Source organism: Sparassis crispa (genome assembly GCF_003851025.1).
Source record: "Sparassis crispa DNA, contig_000000F, whole genome shotgun sequence".
Lineage (NCBI taxonomy): Eukaryota > Fungi > Basidiomycota > Agaricomycetes > Polyporales > Sparassidaceae > Sparassis > Sparassis crispa.
In genome coordinates, this window is record NW_020939747.1 from 2,098,524 (window position 1) to 2,123,167 (window position 24,644).

Consider the following 24,644-nt stretch of genomic DNA (forward strand, 5'->3'; position numbering starts at 1 on the left):
CTCAGTGACCTCCCCTCCCGTCCACTTGAATCCGGGCGCTGTACTTACTCTCTCTCCCTGGTCGGTCTCGTTGTCTCCGCTAGCTATGTCTCTCTCCTACCGATGTGTTCACACCCTACGTTCAGACCGAGCGTGAATTTGTATCGCCATTCTCGAGTTACTGTTTCAACATAAATTTTGTGTCATATTTGTGGCATACAGATCAGTGGGCTGAGAGACGAAGGAAAAAGCAAACCAAGACAAGAGACAGGAGGAAACAGGAGGCATTGCAGAACAAAGTAAGATAGCACAGCGAAGGAGAAAGGGGGAGAGATGGGGGGTAGCGGGTAGGGTAGGGGCGTGGTGGACGACGCAAAAAACTTTGTACCGAGAACGAGAACAATCAGCGAGCTCAAAGACAATAAGAAAAGGTAAAGCGAGAAGTCGTGACGGGTCGTGAAACAAACGTGTGAACGCTCAATACTGGCGCGTCGCGAGCGCACGTATATCGTACAGATGCGAGCGGTCCGTTTGCGCGATGAGCGACGATGGTGTTGAGGGTGTCGACAGCGGCGTCAGCCAGCCCTTGAGCTCCGCGCGGTGTCGCTCCTCCGCTTCGCGGCACTTATCGGCGAACGCATCGTCTATGTCGCACACCATCGACGCGCGCGAACATCGGTCGCTCTCGCTCTCGGAGTGCGCGCGCGAGCGGCTCCGCGCGGGGCTCGGCGGCTCCGTCGCGGACACTTGCTTCGCAGGAGAACGGACGGCGCCCGGTAGCGGCTGGTTCGCGCGGATCGTGCCGCCCTTCCCCTCCCAGTCGTCATCGTCTTCATCGTCCGCGAGGTCGGCGAAGACGTCCGGTTCGTCCTCGTCCGGCGAGAGCGTCGAGATCCAGCACATACGTGCGGGATCAAAGATCATGTTGCCGACGACGCGGGCGCCCGCTGCGAACGAGCCAACGGGGGACCCGATAGACGAGCCCGTGAGGTGCGTGATGAGCGCGGGGCGCGTTGAGCTGCCGACGGCGGCGTCGAAGTCGCGGAGAGCTTGGTCGTTGCCTTCCCAGCGGAGTGTGTTTGGATTCCATTTCATCTCTCCGACGACTGGACAGATGTTCAATTAGTGACTAGGAAAGCCTGATTGTATGCATAGACTTGCCTTTGGGCGCACCGGCACCGCCGAGATTGCGAATCAGGGTAGGTTTTCGCCGTGTTTGTGATGGCGAGTAGGGCGACTTCTTCTTCCTCAAACCAAGCTCTGCCTCGGTCGACCTGAGGGGCGGATCGACAGCCATGGAATCGGATGTTTTACTTGGGAATTCAATCCGCCCTGTGCGCTTGAGCGTTTTTGCTGGAGGAGCAGCGGCTTTCGACATTTCTGAAACAAAAAAGGTCATCGTCTGTCTACCACACAAAAGTTCAAAAGCACTCACCATAGCTACCCTCCGACAGTTCGCGCTTCGTCTTCCTCCGCAGCGTGCCCTTCCCTGCACCAGCGCTTCCCTCAGCAGTAACAGACTTGGGATACGACGCGCCCGGGATGCGAGTGCCCCTAGGCTGCATCCTGAACCGCCCTTCCTTCTCCCGGTCGAGTGGGAGGTCCTCGAACGCGTCCAGCTCAGTGCCATCACCGTACGTTCGCTGCCGCTTCGGTTTCCGCAGGACTTTCACGGGGGGGACGGGCATGGACTGTGTCTGCGCATGACCATAGCCGTGGCGCGACTTCGTGGATGTGGCGGACGGCGGGCGTGATGGTGGTAGCGGTGAGATGGATCGTACTACTGGGGGGGCCACCGCTGCAACAGTAGGGCTAGGAAACACAGACGATATGGGCGTGCGCGATTTGAGGCGCGACGAGGACGTGGGCATCGTGAGCCGCAGGGCAGCAGGGTTCGCCGATGGGGTTGACGGCCTAGTGGGCGGCACGTTGTACTCGAGCGCGTGCATCCGGCTCGTCGAACTCGTGTGCGATTTCGCACGCGACGATGCGGTGGGCGCATCGTACCGCCCCACCGTAGCACTCGCCTGGCCCGTGCCCGAACCCGACCCAGAGCCTGACGCCTGGGTCTGACTGGATTCCGACAGCGACGGGAGAGACGCCTTGCGTCCGAGGCGGCGTGTAGACGGTGAGGAGGATGGCTTGAGCCCGGTATGCGACTTCTGCACGCGCAGACTGCCCGGCTTGGGTGCAAGGAAGGTGGGTGGTGGCGAAGATGTCAACGCCTGGCTGTACGTTTGCGAGCGGACGGGTTGGCCGAGGCGCGTGGAAGGCAACGGCTCCGCAAGCTTGCGAAGCTGTTGAGCGGATGATATAGGTGGATTGTTTGGGGATCGTGCACGGTCACCCTTCAGGAGGCGTGATGGTGGCCGTGTTGTTACTAGTGGTCGGGCCGGCATGCTCTTGCTACGGATAGTGGGCACCGCAAATCGCTTCGTCGTCTGAGCATTTTGCAGCAGTCTGCTCGGGCTGAGCTCGACGTCGTTGTCAATAACCAGACCCATCTCGAAGTCGTCCTCGGGGTCGGGGCTAGCGAACTTGAGACGGTCACCGGTGAGTGCGGTCTTCTTCTTCTTCTCGAGGATCTTGGTGAGCTTCTTGCTACTCGAACCCGACTCGAAGAGGCCGGTGGGAATGACAAGACCATCGAGCTCGCTTGCTTCCTCGTCGTCCTCGTCAGTCTCTGTTTCGGGCTGCGATGTGTTGTTGGATGAAGGATAAGTATCGGCAAAACCGAGGGTAGAGTATGCGTCGGAAGACTGAGAAGAGGAGGTCTGGTCCTTGTCGCCCCATTCCAGGGAGCCCTTGGAAGAGCGGTGGATGAGGGACAATGGCCGCAGAGACAGTTGAGTGAGGTCTGCAGGAAGGGCAAAGGCATCTTCAAAGTCTTCGTCAATTGGAGGCTGGGGTGAGGCCTTGGGAGGCACTCGGGGAAGGGCGGCCACCTTGATGGTGGAGACACCCTCGTCATCGTCATCGTCATCCTGGGTGGGAGAATTAGGAAGAGGGGGACGAATGGTGAACATCTGGTGTGGCCGAGATGAGGAATGGGACCTGGCAGCGAGGCCGTCAAGGACAAGTTGGGCTTTTACACGGGTCGAGGGGGCAAGGTCCATTTCAACGTCCCAGTCCTCTACACCGTCTGCTTTGTCGTCCTCGGCATCAGAGGCATGGATAGGCTCCCCATCAGGGAGTTCGAAATCGGCGTCGGGCCACTCCTCCTTGCAGAGGAGAACGGTTGGAGCAGGAATAGCAGACATGGACGCTCCGAGCAAGTGGGGTAGCAGTGGTGGCGGCCCGTGGAGCGAGATTAAGGGAATTAAGACCCGAGTCTAGACAGGGCAAGGGTGTAGTGTGCTAGAAATAGGGAGCGAAGAGGCTCTGAGAAAAAACATGGACGCTTGAAAGCGCGATAGAGAGAGGCAGAGCCTTGCAGGCTGAAATAGGGCGCAGAGACGATGGCCGGCTGTGGTGGCAGGTGAGAGCCTTTCCCGCCTCGTGTGGCCTCGGTCGTGCACAAACAATGCATCCAAATAGAGCACACAAATACGCACAAACAACGCGATCGATCTAGTACGGCCGCAGCCGCCTCAGCTCCCGTGCACGCGTCTCGATCTCCTCCTCCCCTTCGCTCCCGCTCTCGACTCGCGCCTCTCTCTCCTCCGTCCATCCCTCCAGCATCTCGTCCAGCCCCTGCCGCATCCTCACTCCTCGCTCCGCCATCGTGTTGGCCCACTCGCTCAGCTCCCGCCCGCTGAACTCTGACCGGAGCGGTCCAAATGCCAGTAGATACAGCTCTGATGTAATAGCTTAGTTTACATGCAACACAATTTCGTTCCACGCACTCACCTTTCGCCAGTGGGCACTCCCCAACTGCCCGAAACAATAACTTCTTCGCCTTTGCAAGTTGCCCTACTCGGATCTCAAATTCCACGAATAACCTCCACAAAATCGCACTTCCCCGCGTCCTGAGTCGCCGATGTTAGCGATGTTACCTCAAAAGATTGTAATAGCCACTCACCGATCGTCCTGCACGGCGGCAGACAACCCGCCCCGCGTCCGCTCCTGCTCCGCCTCCCACCGGCCCTTATCCCACCCGCTCACCCACACCTCGGCCACCCGCCTCGCCACGTCCTTCTCCTTCGACACACCGTCCACCGTGCTTTCCCCCAACATCGCCCGCACGCGTCCCCATATGCCCTGCCCCTTCTCCGCCTCGAGGAACATGCCCAGCACCACCGTATTGCTAGGGTACGTCTCGATCGCGCTCTCCGTCCGCTGCCTCAGGAGCACCGGGGGCATCGGATTGCGAAGTACCGTACCATGATAATACAGAAGCGCCAGAGTCGCAACCGTCAAACTCTCATGCGCCGCGGATCCGACCTCGAGCGCCCCAAGATGCCCGTCGAGCACCGCAAGCGCGGACGGCACCGACGCCGTCAGCAGCTCCAGCAGCGCGCGCAGCTTGATCCACGCCTCGCGCTCCTTCCACTGCGCACCGGACACCTGCCCGAGCAGCCCGTCTAGCTGCCGCTTTGCGCGCAGGATCGCGATCCCGCTGGTGCCTTCGGCCCCGGCGGAGCGCACGATGACCAGGAGCGTAGCGTCCGGCTTCCTCGCGAGCCATTCCGTCTCCGCCCAGTCCCACCATACGGAACCATCTCCGGGGCGATGCGGATGCGAAGACACTAGAACTGCCTGATAGACCTTCCGCGCATCGTCAGTGTGACCTCTCAGTCGCTCCAGACGAGCGTGCGCGGCCCACAGCGGTAACGAATCCGGCGCAGATCCCAGGAGTGCCTTGGACAATTTCGTAGCACTGTCAGGCAAAGTTGTTAGCTCAACATATCACTGGGAGACATACAACATAAAATAATACCCTTTGGCGTTAACGGCAGCCTCAAATGCCAATGCAAGCACATCCCACTCTACATCCTCGAGTCCGCCCCGCCTGCACTGGCGAAAAACCTCCCTCACCAGTCCCTGGTCCACACCCACAACATCTTCCCTCATCCACATCCGCCACGCCCCCGCATCCTCCCCGATGCCCTCCAGCGCACCGAGCACACCCCACCTCCAGCTCTTCACCGGCCCAAACCCAGTACGGTACTCCCTCTCCCGCCCCACGAGCACCCCCGCCTGTGCGTCTGCCGTAATGCGCAGGCGCGCCATATCGCCCTCAGCGGGAATCAACGCATTCAAGTACGCCTGCGAAGCCAGGTGCGCATCCGCCCAGCGGTCGTCCGTGCTGTCCTCCGCCGCGCCGAGCGCGGCGCCGAACCCGGGAACGTGCAGCCCGAGGAACGCGAGCCAGACCATCCGGAGGGCGTGTGCCGCGCGCGGGGTGCGCAGCGCGACGAGCAGCGGTCGCACGTCGGAGAAGAGAATCGTTCCGAAAGGGTCGCTCTCCGCGGCGTCGTCCGCGTTCAGCGTGCGCGTGGGGAGCTGCTGAGAGCGGTCTGCGAGCGTCTCGAGCGCGGCCCAGCGCCGATATGCATCTGCTTCTGCATCTGCTGTGCGGGTATCTGTTGATTTGCGGGGAAGTTGGTGTGGGTCGGGATCGGGTCGGCCAGAGGCGAGCCATGATGACCATCCAGGGGCTCCCGCTTCGCCGATGCGGAGGCTTTCAGATTCCCAAAATTCTTCCAGCGCATCCAGCTGAGTTTCGAGCAGCGTTGACGCCAACGAAGGGGGAGTCTTGAAAGTTCTATGGGGTTACACACTATTAGTCTATTTAACTTCATCTTGGGAAAAACGTACAGTTCTGCTTGGGCCTGAAACAGCGCACTAGCACGCTCTACATAACCTGTTAATTGCACAGAAAATTAAGTACGCTGGCGCTGCCGAACTAAAATACGGGATATTGCCGTCTACACGCACCTGCATCTCGGAATGCGACAGCCACCCTCCACAGCACCCTGAGCTTTCCAAGTTCGTCCTGCTCACCGGAACCAAGTGTTCCCAGTACTCGCTTTGCATCGTTTACCACCCCCTCGATGCCCTTCTCCGTATGCCTGACCCGCCAATCGAGCCATTCGAGCCAGATCTCGATTCCTCCAACTTTCACAGCGGTCTCCCACTCCGCACGCAACTTGCTCTCGTGCCACACCTCCTCGCCTGCCTTTATGTAGCGCAGCCGCAGTGCCCTCGACGTCGCATTGCTCGGGTGCACGGAAAGCGCGCGAGAGAGAACAGACAGTGTAATCTCCGAGCGTGCTTTCGTTGCGTTCTTGGAATCCAGAGGTATTGTTGAAAGGGTATGTGAGAGGAGGGAGAGCCATGTTGGTACAGAAGCCGGGTCGGCTGTTAGCTTCTCTTCTAGAGACTTGAGCGTGACTTGCAGCGAGGTCAGCAGGGTCGTATCCGACTCGTCTCCCGAGCTCTCGGCTTCAGATGAAGAGGAGCCTGACTCGTCGGAAGCTGCATCGTGTTTCTGTAGGGTGATGGACCGGTATGACTGGTCGTCTTTGTGCTTGCGGCCGCTGGGCAGGCGGATGAACCCTTCCACTTCTTCATACTTGTCCTTGTCCTTGGACAAAGACAACAGTCGCCTTGTAGGTGCGGCCAGCAGGCGCCGAGAGCTCGAGTCTGTTAACGCAGGCATCTAGATGGGGCACCTAAGCGCATGTCTACAATGAATGAGCCAGAGGAGACTCGACGATACCTTACGTCTTCCACCTATACCAATTTCCACACCACTCTTGCCACGATGCACGACCTTCCACGCCCTGTCCAGCCCAAGCACCGTCCTACCTCCTTTCGATCCGTTAATTAACGCCACTGTAGACATGCGAGCACTCACGATCGACAATTATGTATCGCGGAATGTCACCCGCATGCAGCCCGCCAAAACGCACGTTGAGCGCGTCGCCTTTGCGATCGGTGAAGTACAGCGGCGGAGACATTGCACCTGAGGATCCTGCGTCGTCCACCCGCCCAAGCTCACGACTGTCTTCCGCTGCTTTCAGTCGCTCGTCGTCGAAGTCGCCATACACCTGCTCTCTGTCCTTGCTATGTTGTCTGGAACGACTTTCCTCCTTGTCGCGTTCCTTCTGGTAATGCCTCTCATGCTTCCGCTTCTTGTCCTTTGTGTCCCGGTCCTTGCTCTTTGTGTCCCGGCCCTCCCGTTTCTTGCCCCTTCTCTTGTCATCCTGATCTCTGTCTTTCGGAATAGAGGTGGTCTTGCTTGTACCTGCTTCTAGGTCTGGAAACGAGCTGAAGGAGGGGGAAAAGGAGGAGAAAGACGGGGCAGACATGGATCTGGAAAGCAGAGTTAGGTCAGATCTGAGATCGCGACGAGATCTATACGACGACATCTCCACGTGGCTCCCGATCTCGAGGTTTTCTCTCGCTGAATTGTCACGAGTACCTACGCCGTGTTCTTTTAACTCCTTTGTCTGCGGTCGACTCACCAGATTGATATTATGCGGCCACTCACAGAAGAGGAGAGTAAGGCCGTGTTCGCGAAGCTGGCGAACTATATCGTGCGTTCCGTCGTTCCGTCTCCGTGTCTCATCTCATCCTTACACGACATATCTCATAGGGCAAGAATCTAGTCCATCTAATTGACAGGCCTGATGAACCATACTGTTTCCGGCTACAGAAAGACCGTGTATTCTATGTCTCCGAGTCGTCTATGCGCCTAGGCATCTCCGTCGCACGGCCAAATCTCGTCAGCCTTGGCACATGTTTTGGGAAGTTCTCAAAAAGCGGCAAGTTCAAGCTGCATATCACAGCACTTGATTACCTCGCTCAGTATGCGAAATATAAGGTGTGTTGTTTCTGATGCCAAAAGCAGGGCAGTGTTTAGTCTTGAGTTGTAGGTCTGGATAAAGCCGAACGGAGAGATGCCGTTTCTGTATGGCAACCATGTCCTCAAGGCGCATCTCGGCCGGATAACGGAGGATACCCCAGAACATCAGGGTGTGGTTGTGTTCAGCATGAGCGACATACCATTAGTATGTATGGAGTTATCCATGTTGTTGACCATACGTTGACTTGCACTAGGGTTTTGGTGTGACTGCACGATCAACAGTGGATACTCGCAAACTCGATCCTACAGCTATCATTGTTTTCCACCAAGCGTAAGTGTGTTCTCACACGCCGCATCACAATGCTGATATTGCGCGTCTCAGTGACGTTGGGGAGTATTTGCGTGACGAAGTGAGTGGTCACCGCATCCGTATATACTGTTCTAATGATGGATTGTTTCGACAGGAAACACTCTTCTGACTGCATAGCTCAGGCCTTTTGTTGGGAGGACGTCTATGGACATTTGACCCGGTATATGAAGTGCTCGGCCGTGTCGAAAAATGCCCGTGGCTTGGGCGCAGTAGGTTTCGGCGTCATCGTCTGTGCTAGTGACAGAACTTGCGCGCTGGGGATATTAGTATCTGTATTACTACTCTTGCGTGCCTCGCGGAAACCCATTATATTCGACACATACCAACGAGTTTTGCGTTGTTTCGCCGCGCGCGAGCTCGAGATGATCGAGATTCGACAGTCGCGTCACGTCTTTCAGCGTCCGCATGCACGTGTCGTGGTGAGACCATGGCGTCCGCCTCGACTTCCACGTCCCGGGAGGACCCCTACACCCAATGGACACGCATAACTGATGATGAACTCACGACCGACAATGTGGAACAACTCCTTAAACCTGTCCGCGATGACTTCTGGGCTGCTGCTGCTTGTGTCGACCGCATTGTGGAGGACCCGACCGTGCAACGGTCATTGCTCGACCTTGGAATAGAGAGGACACAACCTGCCTTAGAACGTAGCCGAAGGGCACACCAGAGTCCACTTGATGACGATGAAGATGAAGGGTCGGAGGACGCGCGGATCGAGGAGCAGAAACGGCATGAGTCTTTGGTCTCTCACTTCCAGGACGAGCCGGCGGACGCACAGCTCTGCCGCATACGCGCCGTCCTTTTACATCGTCTTGACAGGTTAAACACGTTTGTCCAGATATGTAAGGAAGCTCCAGCGAACGAGGAAGATTCTGGTCCTGGGACAGACGACGAATGGGAAGATGATCCTTGGGCGGTCGAGGCTACCACGAACTCCTCGGAGAAGGCTCCGCCATCCACACCCGGGAAGTCACCATTACCTCTATCCATATTCCTGACAGCCAGCCTCTTGGATATCTCATGCCTACTCGCGTCACAGGAGCTCTTTGCAGCCCTCTGCATTGTCGTGACGCGACATGGACCGGAACTATGGCCGTACCGGTTTGCCATTCTCGAAAGTGTTCCGGAGCACGCACTCGCTTCAGAATTCCGAGACATACTCCCAGCTTACGACCTTTCGATCGAACTCGAACAGAAGACAGAGTTCCAATCCTGGAGGTCTGAAGCTGATTTCTCCGAGAATCCGACCGTACAAGCGGCCCTAACAGGATCCGGTGTACCTCTGGATATTGAGGCCCCTTCACAAATTTCGAGTATTCCCCCCCGTCCAGACCCATTGACATCGGATGAACTTGCCAAATGGTACCAGAATCGTATCGACCTCATCATCTCATCGACGGGGATGGTGGATGTTGCTCTTTCGTTAGTGCAACATGCCGCATCGCAGGGCGTCCCTCAACTTGATTCCCTCGGAGAGGAGCTCAGTCTACTCTCTCGCCTAGTGTATGATACACATACTTCTGACAAGGATACCGATTGGACAATCGCCAGTTGGAAGTCCATGAATCCTGCAGAAGTCGTATGTGCCTATCTCGCTAATTCGAAACCCGAAACAATTGCGAACGATATCAGCAGACTCGTTATGCCCTACCTTTTCGTTCTGGAATCGCGCGCAGAGCGTGCGGGTCATCCAGACCCTTCCCTTCCCAACCGGCTACTCTACGACTTCATTCTGGGATCACCCCTCGAGATCGTCGCAGCCATATTCGAAGCGTCCAAGCCGACACTACCACCTCCACAACGTGTGATACGAAACGACGAGGATATGGCGCGCATTGCGTTGGCATGCTTGTATGGCAGTGATAGTCTAGAAGAATGGCCGACAATGAGTCGTATATTCGAGTGTCTTCCTGCATGGGACACGCCGGAGGATGAGGATGAAGCAGAGGCAGCGGATACCACCATCGCATCGCTAGGTGATTTTGTCGTACCCTCGACCTCTCGTCCTCGCTGCACTCCCACCGACCTCATGCTTTTCTTCAAACCTCTACCGTCATCATCTTTATCCCATGCTCTTGACGTTCTTGATGTGCACCTTGAATCAGGCGAGATACTTTCGAGGTGGAGCGTGCCGGCACCGTTACGATGGTTCCTGCGGAGTAACCAAGATATAGCCGAGCAGCGATCCTGGGCGAACAGGATGGCACGCCGAGCTGGTGGGTCACAAGACAAACTCGAATCTCAGGAAGATTGGGAATGGTTGCTTGAAGATATGCTGAAATTATCGGAATCTGGAGATAGTGGATCGAGAAGCGCTTTCTGTCTGCTTTCGAGGGACGACATCATTCGCATCTTTTTCAGCGGTTTGCTGAGCACAGCTAGTGAGTTTGATACGCGTGAATTTCTTTCCATGCTGAATTGGCGCTTTGTTACACAGAGTTCGACATTGCGAAGGCACTGTTGCGTTCGTCAACCGTCCACTTGTTGTTGGACCCCCATGTCATTGAAGACATATGTCTGACATGTTCTCAGGAGTTCTATGAGAACGCAAGCTCCGGTAATTATCACTTCGGCGACATGAAGCTTGCTTACGACTGGTAAATCTCCATCATTGGTGTTAGAAGTATCAGACGACCTGACGCCTAATTCTCACTAGTCTCGGCATCCCGACACCCTCGGAACGTATCGTCAAGGAGAAGGAGTTCATTGAGGCGACATCTCGTCTATGTTCTTTCAACCTGATGACCCGTTCTGGCACTCCGATCACGCCTCTCGAGATACGCCTGACAAAAGACCGCCTATCCCTTGTGTCCCGCGTGTTATCCAGCAATAGCGACGCCTACAAGCACACACAAGTTATCCTCGAGCTCGTCGAGAAACTCGGCTTCGGTGGAGACGCAATAGCTGAGGTGAAAACTCTGGCGATGCTGGTCGAAACAGCCTTGCAGTCGGAAGACTTCACTCGTGCATACGAGACCAGCGAGAGGATGGTTGAAACTGTTCTCAAACTCAGGTCATCGGGAGACCCCCGCGTCGAAGAAGCGAGTGAGGTCTGCTGGGTAGCTTGCTTCCAACTGGGGCGCCATCCGGAATACGACGACGTCGAGAAGAAAATGACCCTGCTAGGTCGTGCTCTGCAGCTGTGTCCTGCAGAGAACATTCATGATGTCCTCGTAATATGGCGGCGCCTCGAGCAAGAAGACATGGAAGAGCGCCGGGAGAGACTGGCTTCTCGCGGCAGTAACGGCCCTCTCACCACCCGGCCCCGGAAGCGCGTTTCCGTTCACCATGACGCACCTTCCTTGGCAGATCGCCTGCAACATCTGCGTATGCCGGATCTTCATATGCCACACTCGCCGCTGCTAGCCAACGCGCCGGATGCCGCTGCCTTCGCCAACAAGGCATTTAACCGGGTTGCAGCCAATTTCCCATTCTCTGTCGGCAGCAGAGGTCGATCCTTCGTCCCGGAGGACAGTTCGCACAGGAACGGAGAAGGGAGCAGGACAAGAGGAGACGGCGGTGATGTGGCGGCTCGTGTACTACAGAAGGGGATCGGGTGGCTGCTCGGTGCAGATGACGACTGAGGGACAATCAGCTGAGACTGTATATATTACGGGGCTACAGGAATCACATCTCGATGAGCAATTCCGTATTACAGAACAAAACAACAAGACCAAAATGAGAGAGTGTAGGTCGAGATGTGAGCCTTAAAACGAATGGTGGGTGAGGAGATAGATCGTGGGGGGTTCTAATGTAGACATATTACTACAGAATCTGTTGGGTACTTGGTATCAAAAAGAGGGATATAGGGACATCTGGACTGAAAAACGGGCAGTGGGCATTAGAACAAGGCCACAAAATATTTTTACCAATAAACACCCAACTGACAAAGAGCGAAATGTCCCGAAGAATCAAGCACTTTGAATCCGGGATAGTAAAACAAGAAAGAATCAGATGTGCGGACAGCCACGATCTGCTATAAGCACACCGACGTGAGTGCATGATGATAGCATGGAGAGAACGGCGCAGCCTCTCTTAAGTCGCACTTCCAAAGCGTGACCCCACGCCCGTACGAGCTCGTGGTCTGTTGACCACTCCGACTTTAACGCCGGCCTTCTTCAAATCTTCAACATATCCACTGTCTTCTGCAGCGGAACGTCCAGTGCCACCCCTTCCACATGCCGAGCAATACCGGCTCTCGCTCTCATGGGAACGCATCTCATCGACTTCAGCCTTGAGATCGTGCACCTGGCCCTCAAGCTCCCAAATCTGGCGCTGCCACGCACTCCGCGCCGTCATGACCTGCTCCTGCAGAGCTTGGATGACGGAAGACTGATCGTCCGAGGAAATGGCAACCGGCAAAGTCTTATCGTCTGCCGCCCGTGGATAGACCTTTGACGGAAAGTCAGAGCTCAACGGTGAAATGACAGTCGTAGCTGTGGTAGGCGTGCCAAGATCGAGGTCCAAGGATGGCCGAGTACATGACGAATTGCCAGGGCTGATGAGCTGGTCCGCAAAACTGTTGCTGAAGAGCGTCGACACCGGCCTCAGACTCAGCGCCACAAAGTCTGTCGCGCCTGGAGGTGCACTGCTGGGTACCGCTGACGGGCTGAGCAGGGACGACGGCTGGGCAGCGCTCGTCGGGAGATGTCCTACTACCAGCAATTTGTCGCTCGCTACGGACATGGGATTGAAGGCAGGCTTAGCGCTTGCAGAAGGCAATGCTGGCGAAGTGACAATGGAAAGATCTCGCGCTTTACGTCTTGCGCTCAGCTGCCGCTCTCGTTGCGCACCGTTCTCCCTGCTACCTGGTTCCGAACGTGTTTCGAAGGAAACGGTCTCACCGCCATCCGCAGACGCCTCGCCTAGGAGTGACGGCGAGAGGGACGGGACGGGAACTCTATGGGTTGTACTCTTCCGGGGAACCGGGGACTGAGGCACAGGGGTAGGGTAGGCCAATGTGTCCGTGGACAAGGAAGGAACCGGCGGAGGGGGTGAGTGCTGCGATGGCCGCTCACGGTTGGCATTGAACAGTCTCATGAATCCACTGCGTTTTCGCGCGATCGTCCGTGGAGGCACCCCACCACCTGAGAGCTGTGCCTGGTACGGAGAATCCGTTGGGAGAGGTGGGGCACGCTGATTGAAATCAGCGGTAGGGTTCTTCGCCTTCGAACTTCCTGCGCTCGTCGTCCTTGTCCTCGTGCGGCTACTCAGGCTATGCTGGTCCCATTCACCTCCTTGGACCTGCGACTTCACCGGTCCAACACTGGACGGACTCGATATAGCTGGATTTGCGGTAGCACTCCTCGAGCGCTCCCTGGCCTGTGCCTGGGCTTCCTCCAGAGTTATCAGCTTGATTGACGAAGCCACCGAACTCTCGCTCCATCCCAGGAATCCATTCCCCGTCACCCCGGAAAGAATTCTAGTGTCCCTGTTTCTAATTGACGGCTTGACACCACCTTCCTGAGACCCCAAGACGCCCAGCGGCAGAGACTGCAGAGGGAGTTTACCAACTGCGACAGGCGCCGATATTCCCTTGCCCATCACTGTACCTCGCGTTGGCGGAGACGCCTCACCTACGCTCTGGTTCACAGAGGAGGCGGACGTTACGGGCGTGAGAGAGGCGGTGGAGAACGAGCCTGACTGGAACATGCTGCTCGTAGTGGCAGTATCTGTCACAGTCGCATTCGAATCGCTCCGACTAACCGTGGCCGACGTGGTTCGTTGACGAGGTGACGCCCGTTGAGAATTATCTTCCATACGGTGCACGAGATCCGGGTTGGCATATGGATGGGTGTACTCTTGATACTGCACGACATGAGGTGCTCGTCCAGAAGGTCCGGAAAAATTATGTTCAACGGGAGACATTCCTGTTGGTGACGCAGTGTGCATATAGCGCGACATGGGAGAAGTGTTTCCTGAGTGCGTAGAGAATGGCTGACGATGATCATTGGCATCCGAGGATGCCACACTTGGGGGATGGGAATTGGACGGAGTTCGAGGACGCAAGCGGGGAAGAGATAACTTGTCGCGTAGCGTAGACTGGGGTGACGGAGCCAAAGCAAGGGAAGTGGAAGACATCGATGCTTGCGCGAGAGCACTGATGAAGGAGGTCTGGGTCAACGAATGAACGTACTCTCAACTATGAGAAACCACCTACAGGAGTGCTCCCCCGTTAGACGTGAACGAAGAGACGGTCTCGAAGGACTGCTTGCCCCTTGCCTGAGAGCGGTTGGAATCTATGCTTGGTCTTTTTTCATTGGCACCCTTAGTCAAACCCCAACCTCTTCGGCCAGAATCGGGTTTGGGAGGCTTGGGATGTAAGGGAACTTCATCCTGTTCTTCTATCTCATCCTCGCCCAACTCCCAAGGGGCGCGTGAGTGAACCCTCATCTTTGGGCCATACACACTGAGTCTGGGCATGTCTTCCTCGTCTTCTTCCGGAGAGGGCTCTTCGTCTTCCGAAGGAAACTTTGTTGAATCATAAGAGGAGCGTGGGTCGTCGTCAAGATCTAGGCTGCTAGCATTGGGAAAGTTGAGACGCTCGCGGTCGGATAGTGAGGATATTGGAGAACGAGGCTCGGAAGGTGGAACGGCATGGTGTGAAGATACAGTTACATGGAAAGAGGGTGAGTTGGGGTCGAGCTGACTCCTGTCTGGAGGACGAGGAGAGAAACGGGGATGGCTATAGACAGAGGGAGAATCGGACATTTCAGAGATAGAGGGGAAGCGGCCATGTAGATCAGCACGGGCGGCGCGCTGGTCGAGGAGGAGTCTGAGATGGTCCTCCTGAGAGCGGAGGTCAGTGTTCATGACGCTCATGAGGCACGAATCCTATCGACCAGGATATGTACAAGCTGGCGACGACGCCGTGGACAACGTCGACGAGCGTTCAGCCACTGAGGAGGAGGTGGAGAGAAGGGAAGGGGACAAAACTCGAATGAGGGGACGCGACCGGGGCAGAAGAGGACTGAACCGCTTCCGGTTAGCTTCCCACTCTCTCCCCACTCAAATATTCATCAACACTTTCTCCTGCAACCTGTCATTTCTGCCGTCTGTTGTGCCGCCACCAAACGCAGATGTCTTACTCGTTTCTGATATTCTCAGCTGTCCTAACCATACCTGACGGTGGTCGTTGCGACGCGCACCAACGTAAAGATAATTAATGTTCCCGATGAGATCTCCCACGTGGCAGACGAAATTATCTGTTACGGTAGCGCCCATATCGCCTCAACAGACGCCCTGTTGATCACTCTTCTCACTTTTCGCACAGCATGTCGCAAGCTGACCTCCAGCAAGTGCCTGGTCCATCCCAGCACGCACAAGGTCCCACTCTTTCAGAACCATCCTTCGCCGTTCCTCTTGCCTCGTCGTCTGTCGGTCGAGTCTCTGGCAAGCCATGGAAGCTTCAGAAATCAGCAGCTGTGTGAGTCGCTCTGCGTCTGCGATCCGGCTTTCACCAAACTTGATTCGCGCTGTGACAGCCGATCCAATTTGCCTCTAGGTGTAAAAACCAAGTGGGAAGTGAGGATGGAGAAAACTAAGAAAGCACATGCTATCAAGAAGTTGCAGACCGAGTTGAGGGAGGAGAAAATGGCTGAGGTCTCACGGTTTGTCATATTTGCACACATTAATGGGTCCGTGACAGTTGCTGAAATTAGCATTCGTAATTCGCAGGAGAAAAGAAATAACTCTCGAACGAAAAAAGGCGGCTGAAGAGCGGCGCAGGCTGGAAGAAGAAAAAGCCAACGTGCGCGCCGCTTCGTTACACACACTGCCTCCTGTAGATGACACGACTTTCAGATGGGCGCGCGGAAAGCTGCCAGACTACGCCGCAAGGCTGGCCGGACGAAAAAGATCAACCACTGATACCACTGATATTGCTGATACTGTCTGCAGTCTGTCCTCATCTCTATTGCAGTGCGTGTTGTATCGATTGTGATTCATGATCCGCAGCGCAGTTGGTGCCCACGAAATTGAGCATGTGTGTCAAAATCGAGGACTTCTTTTCAGGGATGTGTGCGGCGACCATATGCATTGGAGGCCGAACATTCAGGCGCGTTCGACCCTTAAGCTTGATACGTGACGATGGTCTAGGTTGGCGGTATTGTTGGTGCCAAGCCCATGCTACCATCTGTACTTGCGAAACTGTGAGGCCGTGGATTTCGCTGTTGGTAACGCGGACTTGTGGATGTCGTCGGTGTAATACGTCAACTGTAAGGCATAGATGTGTTGCATAGACCTTGAGCTTACAAAACCAGGAATAGAGGTGCAAGCAACATGTAAATGCGAGTAGCTAGACGACGATGAACAAACTTAACCAGCGGATGAAATAGCAAATACCGGTAAGAAGTATACCAAGTGTCCTAATCCAAATCAGAGAGCCCAACTCGCGTCCAGCTCTCCCTCCTGTACGAATGGCTTGTCCAAGCCCGCTACCACGCTCTCGCACAGAGGGCAGCTTGCAGCAAGCACTTCCTCCAGCTCTTTCCGCATCCGCTCCGTCTTCTCCGCGTCCTTCTCCCCTGCACTTCTCTTCGCGCCTCCGCCGATGCCAGGGATCCAGCCTACCGGCGCGGTTACGACACTCGCAAGGGCGTCAGGTATGATCATGTCGCGCAGGCGGTCACCCGCGGACAGGATGTTTCGCCCCAGTGAGTTGGCGGCACGCCCACCGTTCGTGGTGACGCCGAAATTTGCAGAGAGCAGTGTTCGTTGCGACGTCGGATGCCGCCCAGTGGGCGTCCCGGAGAGGTGAGATGGGTTAGTAATTAAGTTGCGGTCAAGTGGACCCTGCTGAGAGCCTTTGACGAGCTCTGTCTGCAGTGCAAGAATGCGCCGGAGAGCATGCGCTGGGAGGTACTCCTTCGTCTGCAGGCAGACACCAGCATTCAGCATGCTAGGAAGTAAAATGACGCAGAGCACGTACAAGGCCGATCAAACAATCTGCGTGGAAAGTGTGTTGACACGGGAACACGTAGAACTGCCGCGCCAATAGCGGGAAACCGCACACGGAACACTTTTCAGTGGCATCGATCGTTACAAACCGCTTCTGCAGTGCAGCGATGTCCTGCTTGATTGCTTCCGCATTGCGTGTCGCTTCATCCATCTCATTCTTCAACACGTCGATGTGTGCAGAGTATCCTTCGAGCGCTGTGCAAATCTCGTCCTTGAAATCGTCGATGACGACGAAATCGGGGAAGAAGGGCAATATGTCTTCGATCTTCAAAAGGTCTGTGTTCTCGAGGAAACGCATGGCCCTGATTGCATAACTGAGCACAGAAAGGTAACGCCAGCAGAGAATGGCTTACATCTTGATGTCCTGTTTGTCTTGTACCACGTACTTCGCGATCTTGAGCCATAATTTCTTCCGAAGCTGGTCATCATCTTCAGGCATATCCGCGTTGATCTTTGCGAGCTCCAGATCACCCTTCTCAAGCGCGAGGTCCACACTGTTTTCAAAGAGTCCCATCTTTGAATAGATATGCACACACGGTTGTGTTCGGCCTGCCTGTTTGCAGAGACGTAGAGCATAGTCCAAGTCGTAGTATGGCTTGCCAGTAAGAGGATCGGAGGGTGCAGTTGAGAGGAACCGCAGGAGAGGACCGTCGTCCTCCGGACGAGCGACGGATCCAGACGTTGATGGTGTAGGCACGGAAGCGTAGAACGTGACCATGAGGTTGTGGATCGTTGGCGAGGTATTTCCCTGCTCGAATATCAGATTGCTGAGGTAACGGATGGCTTGATTGGGAGAAAGGGGGTCGCGTGGTGCATGTTGCAGGCGAAGGAGAGCTGGGATAAGACGAAGGGGATCCAACGACTGCTGGCGTAACCACGAGTCGACAGTTTCTCTTGGGGCTGGCCGAATGAGAACGGGTGCAAACCGATAGTACAGCTCCACATCTGACTGAGAAGCAATGAGACACATCTTCAACAATGCATTGAAAACTTACTTGTCGATTGATGGCATCAATGGCCTTCGTCCATTCCTCTTCCGTGATCCAATGCTCAATGACTCGTTCGAAATCTCCCACGACTGCTGCATAATGCAGGTACATGTCTGTTCGACCATGTCCCTCAATGAGCTCGTACACAATTTTGGACTCCAGATTGGCCTGTTCGAAAAGGGTTTCAAAAGACTAATCCAGCAATGTGAAGACAATCTAAATCACCTTGTACGTCTCCAAAAATTGACGCAATTCGTCTTCCAGAATGGTACGCTCGGCTTGAAGATTTTCCATATCGTGTGATGCAGCCTCGGAGGCTACGAGGTCATCCAGTTCATTGCATTTGCTGAGATAAAACTCAACAAGCCATGTTGCAAGCATCATCCGCTGGGAGAAATCCTATACGCGGAAAGAAGTGAGATCTTGATCACAGAAGGACGAAGCATTGGAACTTACGGTCTTCCTGGTTCTCTCTAGCCGAGAGATGAGGTACGATCTAAGCGCATCTCGCTCGCCGACATCAAGGAATTTCAATGTCACTTCTTCAAAGCTAACGGAACATTGAGCGTAGCTCTGCGCTGCTTGAAAATATCTGCCTTCGTCGAAGAATGCGCGGGATTGTGCCATCATGACATGATCCCTATGGCTTGCCGTCTGTCGAGATGCTACCGTCACTACCGTAAGTCCCATATCCGCACGAATACGCACCTTCGCGTATTGCAAGGCGACGTCGTAATTGCCCTTTTCCAGGAATATTTTCCAAACGTCTCGGTGCTCATTCGTTACCACGAGTTCGAAGATCGACTGGTCAGTATACACCCAATAGGTTTTGCGTACGGGGTCGGCTGTCATTCCCCGTATGTCTTCGTTTGGTTTCTGGTGTCGGAAGAAACTCAGCATCGGATTCAAGTGAGGAAAGAAAGTAAAGGGGATATACGTACCACAGGTAGCATCTCTTCGTATGTCAACCGTTCATTGAGGTTCGAGATGGCTACGACGCGGTCTTGATAGAGAAGGACGAAATGAAATTCCGTCAGAGCCATAGACTTGGGCACAGTTGAAGCTACCGGGTTTTTTCTTGTCGGAGACAGCGATGGCGAAGATGGCGAAGATGGAAAGGTGGGATATGGTAGGAGTTGGGCGCCATCAATGAGATCATCCGACATTGAATCAAAGTTAAGAGTGCCATGATATATACCAGGAGCTACCCAGATATAAGAGCAATGAATCAATACTAATACTTCAACAAAAGCAATAAACTAACCAGTCATCCAAGCAATTCCCTTGGGCAAGGACAAGGCCTGGTCCGCGTTCGGGGCGAACACATGCAGCTCGGAATAATCGGTATTGCCTAGGAGCTCCACGATCTCTTTAGAGAGTCAGTAGAGAAGAAGCGAGTCACCAAGTTGAGTTGTACTGACTTGGGGCCGTTTCTCGATAGCTCGCAAAGAGACCGGAAAATACTCGCCCACCATCGTCACTCCGTCTGTCTGGTATGCCGACGAACTGGTATATTCGCGAGGGTGTAGTCAACATTACAAGTGCTCTCTTCGGCTCCGCTGGGGGAAAGAAGTCGAATTTGAGACCTGTGATAGGATGTCGCTCTGGTAAGGTGAACACCGCCTGGAGATATCTTTCTTGTGACTTGAAGAAGTCCTCTTCGGCATCAAGGACAGCTTCGTAAATCATTCCGTTCTTTGCACCGATCAGCAATTCGCGAGTAGAAGTCGAATGAGTCGATGACAACAACGCAGCTTTATTCCAAGCCACGCTCTCAATCACCATCTTGAAGCTCTTCAGCTGGCGTGGCTTTTTCCACCCACGGTAGAGGTACCAGTTCTCCCCCTGAAGAGATGTGACAAGTAAATGTCGGCCTGAAGGATCGAGGAATAACTTGTAGATAGTAAATTCGGTAGGCTTGCGGGGTATCTGGATTTTGACGACTTGCTCTGAGCGGGAGAGCTCAATCTGTACTATGATATTGTTGCTTAGGCCCATGGAGAGAACATCTGAGGATACCACGAGTGACACAAGGGAAGCGGGAAGAGTATATTGGACTCGGCCGAGTTCGAATAGTGGCGTAGGCGGGACGTCCGCAATGCCTTGGTCCTTTGCCAGACAATGAGGAATTGCATGCGACCAACCTGATGTAGACTCACGGCAACATCTTTTCCGTCAACGACAGCATCATCTGGGTCGTACGGAGAGGGCTCAAAGCCTTCGTATTGTACCTTGGGTAACGCAGATCCCCCTTGCGAGACACCAGGAGCGGAGGCATGCTCGACATCTACGGAAGCCACGGATGAAACAACACCTCAGAGACATATCATGACGAAACTAAAGAGATACACACATTCGTCGAACATTTTGTTGATGTGCTATGCTGTTACGCTCTACGCTGTGCTCTCCGTTGTACGGTTCCGCATTGCAGTTGAGCGCGTCGAGCGCGCACGTGACAAAGCGCGCCTGGCGACCTCGGTTGCCCTCCAGCAACTTGCGCTCTCAGTCACTCTCAGGTCAGGCTTGAATGGTGCTGTAACTCCATACTCGCTACTCGACAGCAATAAAATGTCCCGTATTCAAGCAGGCGCGGGTCGTATTGTCCTCAGAACCGATGGCTCGGAAGCTGTGTTTACGGAGCTGTCCTGCACCTACCCACTGAAGCTTCTGTCCCCACGAACCTCACAACAGAATGTTCGCATCGTCTATGTTCTCACATATGGAGGGGGTCTTGTTGGGGGAGACCGAATCGCGCTCACTGCACAAATCGAAGAAAACACGATTCTTGTGATGTTGTCTCAGGTTCCTTCTCTCGGTTTCGTCGTACCGTCTCTCAGCGCTCAAATCTAGGAATCGCAGGGCTCTACGAAAGTCTTCAAAGACAGACCGGGAGAGCGACTATCAGCACGGTCCCATGGGACGCATTCTGCTATCCCAACGACGCAGCGAATGGACATCCTGATCTCGTCGAATGGCGCACTGTTCCTCCTTCCCGACCCCGTCACTTGCTTCCGCGCAGCCAAGTATAATCAGCTGCAGGTTTTTCATCTGCATAATGCTGCATCTATTGTCCTCTTGGATTGGGTGACTTCAGGCAGAAAGTCGATTGGAGAGGAATGGGTCTTTTCAATGTACTACAGCTTAAACGAGGTGTGGGTGGACGGTGAAAGACTGGCAAAGGACGTGATGTTTCTTCAAGAACAAGACGATGTCCAGTCGTTGCCTCGGAGGACACTAGCTAACACACTGGCGCCGTACTCTTGCTATGCGACTCTCATTCTGTATGGAGCGACTGTCCAAAGTTCACTACGACATCTAGCCGCAGAGTTCGAGGCGATAACCGTTTTCAAGCACAGCTCTCCGCCGGATCTTATCTGGTCTTTTAGCTTGATCCGTGAAGGAAAGGGATGTGTGGTCAGGGTGGCAGCTCGGGAGACTGAGGATGTGAAGCACTGGTTAGGCGGTGCGTTGAAGGAACTGGAGTCTGTCATTGGCGTCGACGTGTATCGGAGGGCCTTCAATTGAATGTAAACGTCAGCTGCTTCGGCTGGACTATTTCGAACCAGGTACCACATTCAGGACGGGCCGTCAAACGTTCAGGCGAAGCATATATCCTCCGGGGCACAGCAAGGTCATGTGCGTTTCTTCTGTGGGCCAATCTATAGCCATTTGAAAGAGCTGATCGAGCCAACGTTGACTACGGTACTATCTACAGATTGTCCGCATTTTCAAAGGTATCCGTTTGGACTTGGCTAGGTTGGTCGCTGCTATCTATACTAGACCTGTCGCTTAGATGTTATCTTGACTTACCTCTATCGCTATCATACTTAGGCACTTGGCGAACTCCACATGAGTATAAAGTTCGAGGACTGGCCTGTTCTCATGCCGGCCGTGTTGCTTCTCGTATTCGCCCAATGTCCGTCGAAACTTCGTCGAAGAAAGATGTGAGTGACTTGGATCCAGAGGTCCAAATCTCGGATCAGTCACCGGTCAACCTATACCGTCCTGATGTTGATACGTCTGGGATCGACGAACGCAAGCTCTTGAGGAGGATTGACTGGCATGTCGTGCCATGGCTAGCCGTTCTCTACCTTCTCAACTTCCTTGATAGAGGAAGTATCGGAAATGCGAAGGTGAAGTAGTCAGGCATAAATCACTCGGCGAATAACTTTGTGCTGACGGCACCAATCAATGCCAAGCTTTATAACATGACCAGAGACCTGCATATCTCCGACACGCAGTACCTCATTGCACTGACCTCGTTCTTTTTTCCCTATGCGCTGTTCGAGGTAAATGCTGCTAGACCTAGGGAAGGTTTTCATGAGACTAACATGGCTTCGTACGAGAGCCTCCGAGCAATGTCCTTCTAAGGAGGTCACGCCCATCCCTGTGGCTGTCTTCTCTCATTCTAATCTGGTCGATCATCATGGTATGAGATTCATGATACCTCGACGTCCTTTTTGAGTGACTGACGAATGCCGCCATTTCCGACACAGACTTTGCATGGCGTAGTTCAAAACTATGGCGGGCTCGTTTGTACGAGGATTTGACGTGTCTCAAGTCGTGTTCTCATTTTATTCCGACAGCTCTGCGCGTACTGCTTGGTTTGGCTGAAGCAGGCCTATATCCTGGCATTGTCTTCTATCTTTCGTGGTAAGATTATGCCTACTTCGAATCTGCAGAGACCTTGAACAGCATATCCTAGCTGGTACAAACGCAACGAGATAGGAACAAGAGTCGCCATGTTCTTCACTTCAGCGACGGTAGCTGGAGCTTTCAGTACGATCCGGTTCCGATTCACAGCTTGAAAATTTAATGTGATATTTCTTCAGGTGGTCTCCTCGCTGCGGCCATCTCCAATATGGACGGTATTGGCGGCAAACCTGGTTGGGCGTGGATCTTCATCCTCGAGGGGCTGTTCACATTTGTTTGTGCCATTGCGTCCTTCTTCATTTTGCAAGACTTTCCCGAGAACGCGAAGTTCCTCAGTGAAACAGAACGTAAGTTCTTTAGAATGTGTCTTGCGGCATGATCTTCACTGAAATTATGTTAGGCGTATGGGTTATCAGGCGGTTAAGGGACGACATGCAATTCAGCGCTGGCGGAGAAAAGTTCAAGTTCAAATTTGTCAAGCAGAGTTTGACGGATTGGAAGACATGGATCGCTAGTGGGTATCGTAGCTGTTCGTTCTTTTCTTGCCATTGACAAGTTTCGCGTCTTCAGTGGGCATTTACATGGGCTAGTTAGCATTCATCTTTGTCGCGATTGGCAGAAGTGGTTGACCAGTAATCCCAGCGACGGGCCACTGTTTGCATTCTCGCTTTTCACTCCTACGATTATCAGCCAGGTAGGTGCATTTGTTCTCTACGTACACATCACGCCCACCGGTATGACTTTGCAGCTAGGTGATCCGCGCAATCGTCTCATCTCGGAGTACTGTTTCTCAATGATGCATCAGGCTTCAAGGCAACTGCTGCTAACCTACTCTCGGTGCCAGTATATGCATGGGCTTGTCTTGTCACGATCTTCGTCGGTTTTATGGGAGACCGCTACGTGAAGAGGGCATACGTGAACTTGTGGGTGGTGGTGCCATATTCGGATCGTCCTCTGAATTCCTGACCGTCATGGAATTGTCACAGGGCACTATTCACTATAGGTACGTAGCAGCCACTTCTTTTGCCACTCGCCCATGCTTGATCTTGAGCACATTGTTCAGGATTGGTGGGGTATATTATTTTGATTTCCTCCTCAACTCCTGCTCTATCCTACGTTGCGGTATATTTGGCTACTACGTGAGTGCTGAGCTTTGATATGCCTCTTGTATGGCTAAAGAGCGTGCATTTAAGTGCCATTTATCCGTCAGTTCGTGAGTACTTCTACTGATCACAATATAGCAAGACTTTGACGGACGTAAACCATCCATACAGCGAACTCAGTGTGAGTACCGGTGTGCGAACTTGAATCCGCTTAATCTAACACTTCTCACAGTGCCTGGGTATCAAACAATGTCGAAGGATCTTACAAGCGTAGCGTTACATTGGGTATGGCCATCGGATGGGGCAACCTGAACGGCGCAGTCAGCTCCAACGTCGTATGCATCGCCTGCATTCCATCCACATCCGCGCATTCATTGTAAGCTGTTCTACAGTACCGATCGGCGAACAAACCGTGGTATCGCATGGGCCACGGCATCATGCTCGCGTACATCGTCATCGGTTGGGTGTGCACTCTTATGTTCTTCCTGCTCTTGAGACGCGAGAACGCGCGCAGAGATGCGGGCGAACGGGACGAGCTTATCGACGGTGTTGACAACAAGCGTGCCAATGCAGAAAAGAATGGGCATTTCAGCAGCGTGGAAGAAGCCAGGAGGGAGAAGGGCGATGATTGGAGCGGTTTCCGTTACACCTTATGACGATGCTCCTCTTTGTAAGTGTAGCCACTCCGCGACTCTGGAGTAGTTCAAATGCTTGATCTGATAGCTGCTGCATTGACGAAGTATGCTATAGATATGATTGGACAACACTTGATTTCGCGACGAGTAGAGGGGTCTAGCCTGAGCTATTACGATAGATACACAATGAAATGCGTCAAA

The 24,644-nt window shown here is 54.0% G+C and overlaps 8 protein-coding genes across 8 annotated transcripts; 4 read left to right on the plus strand and 4 right to left on the minus strand.

The window, feature by feature from the left end:
• Positions 1 to 456: 456 nt before the first annotated feature.
• Positions 457 to 3,239, minus strand: SCP_0107380 (hypothetical protein; the record flags this gene model as incomplete). The annotated part of the gene is made up of 3 exons (XM_027752968.1): positions 457 to 1,085; positions 1,141 to 1,359; positions 1,415 to 3,239. The coding sequence occupies 3 exons, from the start codon at positions 3,237 to 3,239 to the stop codon at positions 457 to 459; spliced, it is 2,673 nt and encodes an 890-aa protein (XP_027608769.1).
• A 310-nt stretch (positions 3,240 to 3,549) lies between these two features.
• Positions 3,550 to 7,235, minus strand: SCP_0107390 (predicted protein; the record flags this gene model as incomplete). The annotated part of the gene is made up of 8 exons (XM_027752969.1): positions 3,550 to 3,776; positions 3,829 to 3,947; positions 4,001 to 4,798; positions 4,859 to 5,686; positions 5,740 to 5,785; positions 5,860 to 6,583; positions 6,644 to 6,735; positions 6,782 to 7,235. 8 exons carry the CDS (start codon positions 7,233 to 7,235, stop codon positions 3,550 to 3,552), a joined length of 3,288 nt encoding a protein of 1,095 aa, XP_027608770.1.
• A 168-nt stretch (positions 7,236 to 7,403) lies between these two features.
• Positions 7,404 to 8,211, plus strand: SCP_0107400 (60S ribosome subunit biogenesis protein; the record flags this gene model as incomplete). The annotated part of the gene is made up of 6 exons (XM_027752970.1): positions 7,404 to 7,463; positions 7,523 to 7,750; positions 7,803 to 7,937; positions 7,987 to 8,063; positions 8,115 to 8,142; positions 8,197 to 8,211. 6 exons carry the CDS (start codon positions 7,404 to 7,406, stop codon positions 8,209 to 8,211), a joined length of 543 nt encoding a protein of 180 aa, XP_027608771.1.
• A 318-nt stretch (positions 8,212 to 8,529) lies between these two features.
• On the plus strand, positions 8,530 to 11,168 carry SCP_0107410 (hypothetical protein; the record flags this gene model as incomplete). Its single annotated transcript, XM_027752971.1, has 4 exons — positions 8,530 to 10,486; positions 10,543 to 10,702; positions 10,762 to 11,069; positions 11,119 to 11,168. The coding sequence occupies 4 exons, from the start codon at positions 8,530 to 8,532 to the stop codon at positions 11,166 to 11,168; spliced, it is 2,475 nt and encodes an 824-aa protein (XP_027608772.1).
• A 972-nt stretch (positions 11,169 to 12,140) lies between these two features.
• On the minus strand, positions 12,141 to 14,927 carry SCP_0107420 (hypothetical protein; the record flags this gene model as incomplete). Its single annotated transcript, XM_027752972.1, has 2 exons — positions 12,141 to 14,205; positions 14,266 to 14,927. 2 exons carry the CDS (start codon positions 14,925 to 14,927, stop codon positions 12,141 to 12,143), a joined length of 2,727 nt encoding a protein of 908 aa, XP_027608773.1.
• Positions 14,928 to 15,379: 452 nt separating this feature from the next.
• SCP_0107430 (predicted protein) lies at positions 15,380 to 16,191 on the plus strand (the record flags this gene model as incomplete). Its single annotated transcript, XM_027752973.1, has 4 exons — positions 15,380 to 15,531; positions 15,590 to 15,715; positions 15,783 to 16,003; positions 16,067 to 16,191. The coding sequence occupies 4 exons, from the start codon at positions 15,380 to 15,382 to the stop codon at positions 16,189 to 16,191; spliced, it is 624 nt and encodes a 207-aa protein (XP_027608774.1).
• A 290-nt stretch (positions 16,192 to 16,481) lies between these two features.
• On the minus strand, positions 16,482 to 20,418 carry SCP_0107440 (Vacuolar membrane protein; the record flags this gene model as incomplete). Its single annotated transcript, XM_027752974.1, has 12 exons — positions 16,482 to 16,976; positions 17,035 to 17,365; positions 17,417 to 18,012; positions 18,059 to 18,220; positions 18,278 to 18,451; positions 18,509 to 18,706; positions 18,761 to 18,928; positions 18,994 to 19,256; positions 19,317 to 19,421; positions 19,474 to 20,161; positions 20,212 to 20,339; positions 20,406 to 20,418. The coding sequence occupies 12 exons, from the start codon at positions 20,416 to 20,418 to the stop codon at positions 16,482 to 16,484; spliced, it is 3,321 nt and encodes a 1,106-aa protein (XP_027608775.1).
• Positions 20,419 to 20,842: 424 nt separating this feature from the next.
• On the plus strand, positions 20,843 to 24,464 carry SCP_0107450 (Uncharacterized transporter; the record flags this gene model as incomplete). Its single annotated transcript, XM_027752975.1, has 21 exons — positions 20,843 to 20,854; positions 20,912 to 21,515; positions 21,619 to 21,688; positions 21,768 to 21,808; positions 21,884 to 22,185; positions 22,252 to 22,341; positions 22,401 to 22,481; positions 22,549 to 22,588; positions 22,639 to 22,705; positions 22,758 to 22,831; positions 22,885 to 23,052; positions 23,106 to 23,219; positions 23,276 to 23,294; positions 23,348 to 23,403; positions 23,511 to 23,628; positions 23,692 to 23,708; positions 23,769 to 23,844; positions 23,899 to 23,918; positions 23,980 to 23,989; positions 24,041 to 24,143; positions 24,201 to 24,464. The coding sequence occupies 21 exons, from the start codon at positions 20,843 to 20,845 to the stop codon at positions 24,462 to 24,464; spliced, it is 2,346 nt and encodes a 781-aa protein (XP_027608776.1).
• Positions 24,465 to 24,644: the final 180 nt, after the last annotated feature.